At 37.7% G+C, this 4,764-nt stretch overlaps 1 protein-coding gene across 1 annotated transcript in view; it reads right to left on the minus strand.

Annotated features, from left to right (window-relative positions):
* TENM4 (teneurin transmembrane protein 4) overlaps positions 1-4,764 on the minus strand; it is a 520,289-nt gene that overhangs the window by 193,474 nt on the left and 322,051 nt on the right. The window contains 1 exon segment of the mRNA XM_025202552.1: positions 607-821. Coding sequence (XP_025058337.1) covers positions 607-821 — 215 coding nt within the window.

A 4,764-nucleotide genomic window follows, 5' to 3' on the forward strand; every position in this document is an offset into this window, starting at 1 on the left:
CCTCTTATACCTTGGCTGAAAGAGTATTAGGGTCAGGCTCCTCTGGTTACTTCCAACACATTATAGCTACCATTTTAATTAATAAAATCTGAAAACTTTCCTCTTTAAAGAAAAAAAGCTGAGGTTCTCACATCAGTGACAAGGACACCCATAGTACGTGTAAAGCTAAATTATGATTTGTTGATTGAGTCACTGTTTTTGATGGGACTGAGATTTGACTCAGCTCATATAAAATGTAAATTTTTTCACTGTACAAATATTAATTTTAATTTCTTAACGTGTACAATCTAAATGCTGCTAATATGGCAACAGTTGTTTTTAATCTCCTGACTGCTGTTAGTGTAGAAATTTCCGTAATGTTACTTCCCTACTTTTTTTTTAATCCTTATTTCTTTATGTACTTTAGCAAAACATGCTAACCTCCATGAGGACTTTAAACATGCCAGCTTGGAAAACTTAAGTCTAATAACGTTCAAGTTATCTGTAAGTTTACTAAATGGTAAAATAAAGGAACAAGAACATCTTTTGTGCAACTCAAAGACAAATAATCATCCAAACTTAACCAAGAAAAACAACTATATAGCTCCTGAAATGAGCTCCCATTACCTGCGTATGTGAAGGAGGAAGGCCCTTTCTGCCATAGATGCCAACCAGAGCAGCCTTTCCCAGCGACACATTGAACTTCAGATGTACTGGGTGATCAATGAACACCTGAGATCTCCAAAAGATACCAGGAGGAATCTTCTGTGTGGCTCGTCTGCCAACATCAATTTCTCCGGAGTCTATAAAACTGTCGTCTGGAAAGAAACTACTGGGCTTTCCTGCCAAGATACAGGAACAAAAGAAAACCTTGGATTAGCCTAGGACCCTACATGTAATCTGATCAAACTGGTATCTCTGACATTTGCCTTGACAAATGATCAGTGGGTGGTCTTCAGAAGACATTATACCCCAAATCCTTATATCTGATAAGGTTATGCCCAGCTAAATTCCTTCTTTCTGTTGAAAAAAGGATTCTCAAATAGCCCTCTGTTTATATCATAACAGAGCTTGGGTAAATACAATCTGATGTTCAAAATGTATCTATTTAAATCACTTTACACAGCATTCATGCTATTTACATTCATTTATGAGGAAAAGTCATTAATACATTTTTGAGAAGTGAGGTATTTATGAGTTGCCATGAAGTGAGATGAGGATGCAGAGACATCTATAATGCCTAATGATCCTTAGTTGTGGTGGGAGAAATTAGAGATGTAGCTCACTGCTAAATTAAGGGCTGACAGTAATGTGGACACGTAGGATGGTGACACTCACCAAGACAGAAGGAAGGAGAGTTATATAAAGGAAAGATATGGAAAATAACATTCTGTACTTCTGTAAGGGCTGCCAAGATAATCAAGGGGCTTGGTGAAGCGGGTCATGATTTTCGCTGCATTAAGCAGGTAGGGAAATTGAGGCACCGGTTTTTAAAAGTGCTGGGTACCTCATTTCTAGGAGCTTACCTTTGAGCACCTGTGGGCTGATATCCACAGGTGGAAACCACCCACAACTCCAAATGAATTAAATGAACTAATCATTATAAATTAAAGTACTATGGAGGACAAATCAATTACTTTAATTCCATAAGGAAAGGAAGCCTTAGGCTGCTCAGGCTTGACATTCTTACACTTAAATTCACAGTATATAATATACAGATCTAAGGAAAAAATAGTGAATTGGGGCAGAGGAGCAAATACAACCCCAGAACACTGATCTAAGACTTTTGCTCAGTCACTGGATCATGCTCCCTTACCTGATGCACTGGAAAATAAAGGAGTAACGGGAAAGGAGAGGAAGATGAAAACTGCAATTGCTTAGCAGATAGCTTTAATTTTGTGATTATGAACGTGCTTGGATTTGAAAAGCATATGCTGGTCTTGTATCACCTGCCAGATTTCATCTTGAATAGGAAAAAATCAGAGGCCACGAGGACCATCAAAGGCTGCATTTATTCCTCTTAGAAATTCAAATCACTTGGTCTGTCATCTCTTTGCCATTAAGGCTTGCTACCGTATGTTTTGCAGATCAAACTATTCTAACAAAATGACAAAGAAACTTTCAGGACTATAAAGTCTTTTGTAACAAATCACAGTTGTGGAATTTTATATATATATATATATATATATATATATATATAAACTGCATTTAGGGAATAAGAAATTAAAATGTCTTTTCCAGACATTAAGAATTCTAGTCAAATAGTCTGACAATTTACATTTAATCCTGGAATGATGTTGGGTAGGGCAACCCTGTTGTCATATAATAAAATATTTTACTGTTTTAGAGATTAATATTTCATGTAAATGTTAAACTTCTCCATATGTTATCATTCCAATGTAAAGTTCCCAGCAGAGACATATCAGGTTCACACTGCTAGATGTCACTTTAAAATATATATTAAAAAGTTAAAATGGATGTTAACAGGAAGAAGTGCCCTGGGACAGTTTTATCTTTACATGATGGGGAAAGCTGCTATTTAATTTTTTATTCCAGCAAAGCACTTGAGTACATGCTTAACTTTAAGTAGGAGCTGTCCCATTTGGACTTAAAAATTACGCGTGCATTGAAAGGCTTGATGGACTACACATGCCGCATTATTAGTCTCTTAAATACTGCATCTTATGAAGTTTATGCATAAAAATCTGACTAAGCAAACAGACACAAATTTAAAAAAGGGATTCACAGAAACCAGGCTCTGTTATTGTTATCAGACCCTAATATTACTCCATTTCCTTGCATTCAAAGAAATAAGGGAAGCCATTTAGAAACCATTTTTATCTGTTTTTCAGAATAAAGATTTCTATTAAAAAAGGCAAATCAGAGATAAACAGGAAATAACCATTGAGCCATTTGTGACACAGGCAACAGTGAAGAATAGTGTGGTTGAGATCAGATTAGCTTAATTTCAAGGATTTTATTTTGTAAATTGGATGATTACCTTTTTCATTAATCCTAATACTAATTTTTAGGATACTGCCTGTGTTAAAACACACAGCTACTAAGGTCCATGGGCACAGCTTCCAACTTCATTGCTATGAGATGCAAAGGGTGTAACAAAATGCTACGGAGAGATGAAAAGACTTTTTATATTTTGGTCCACCTCAAAGACACATTTCAGGGATTCTTACTGATGTGTTTTATATATGCAGAGAAATTAAAATAGAAAAGCAAAGCACATGGTTCGCTCTCTGGCTGTTCATTAATGAAGATCTTATATCAGAACAAATTAGGCGGGGTGAGAGTTTAAAATGCTAAGTGCTGCTATGCAGTAGATAACTGGAAGGAAATGAGCATAAGATGAATTCCTTGTAATACACTAAGCAGTGCTTGCTCAAGTAGGCAAATCGGAAAAAAATGCTGGTCTAAGTTTGAAGGAAAAAATGACCATTTTTCAGAACTAAATGCGTCTGAACGTGTAGCTTTAAAATACACATCTTCTCTTCTTGGCCAGTTATATATGTGAAAATGTTTCATGTGTTCTTCTTCTGGAATGAGTCAGAACGATTATTATCACGTCTCTAAACTATCAAGACTTATCTCAACGCAAAGGTTCAAAGCAACATTCTGTACAGTGACGTGAATTTTGCCCACTGAAGTCAATAGGAGTTTTGTCATTGGTTTCAGCTATGACTGGATCAAGTCCTAAGCAGCAGATATTTCAGAAATAAACTCCAATAAGGATGTAGTTTCAGCAGAGTCCAGATCAGAATATTTCACTAAGTAACCTGAAGCAAAATGACCTCCCGCGCTGAATTCCTAATTGTGCTGTCAAATTTCTCTGCTCTTTCAGTATGTTCGCTTGCACACAGAACATTTCAGTTCCCTTAAGCAACTCTTCTGAATTTATTTGGTTATCAGAATGAATGGTTTCATTTTGGGGATCAACTGAATGTGGTTATAATTTGGATGCAACAAGGCACCCTGATTCATTATACCACTTCAGCACATGCTTGCTTATATCTTACCGACTGCAATGATAACTGATCACCTGCTTAAACTTAAATCGGAGGGAGTGCTGAAGAGTTTTGCTGAATGGGGGTCGACTCAGGCACATGTTTAATTTTTTTTTTTGAGACTGGAATCATGGTTGAAGCTTAGTAATGAATTGCTGGAGATTGACCTGAGCTGATAATGCTGCATTCAGTTCAGCAAGGAGGAAACCCTCACCCTAAAGAGCTAATTTCATCATGGGACAGGTCGTCTGTTCAAGGATATTTTTAACCATTTTTTCATTGTTCCATTTACACCAGTTCTTATTTACAATTGCTGCTTTGCAACATTGCTGGCCCAAACTGGCTGCCCTATCACCAACCTTTTGAGGCAGCAGCAAATCAAGGGTGGGTGTAGTCACCTGGGAAAGGAAAGACCCCAGTGTTGTCATTTAGGGTTTATTCTGGGTCTGACTGTCTTGGGTTTGACTCTGTCAAAAGGTGTTTTTTTTTTTAAAAGAAATGTTTTGTGTCCCAAGCCAAATCAGCCAAATCAAGTCCAAACCCATGAGTCAGTCAGAACCATGTAGCCTTACAACCAACAAACATCCTCCACCTCCATCTGGGGCTTCAGATGTTTCCAAATCCTTTGCCGGGCATCCTACGTGCAGGCCCATGCCTGGAGGCTTGGGGTTAGGATGCCCCCAATTTTCGTCTGCCCTGAGCCATTCGGCTGCAGGAGCAAGCTAGGGAGGAGCCTCCCATTTCCATAAAGTGGGCTTTAAGCCCCAAC

Source organism: Alligator sinensis, unplaced genomic scaffold (assembly GCF_000455745.1).
Source record: "Alligator sinensis unplaced genomic scaffold, ASM45574v1 scaffold1089_1, whole genome shotgun sequence".
Lineage (NCBI taxonomy): Eukaryota > Metazoa > Chordata > Crocodylia > Alligatoridae > Alligator > Alligator sinensis.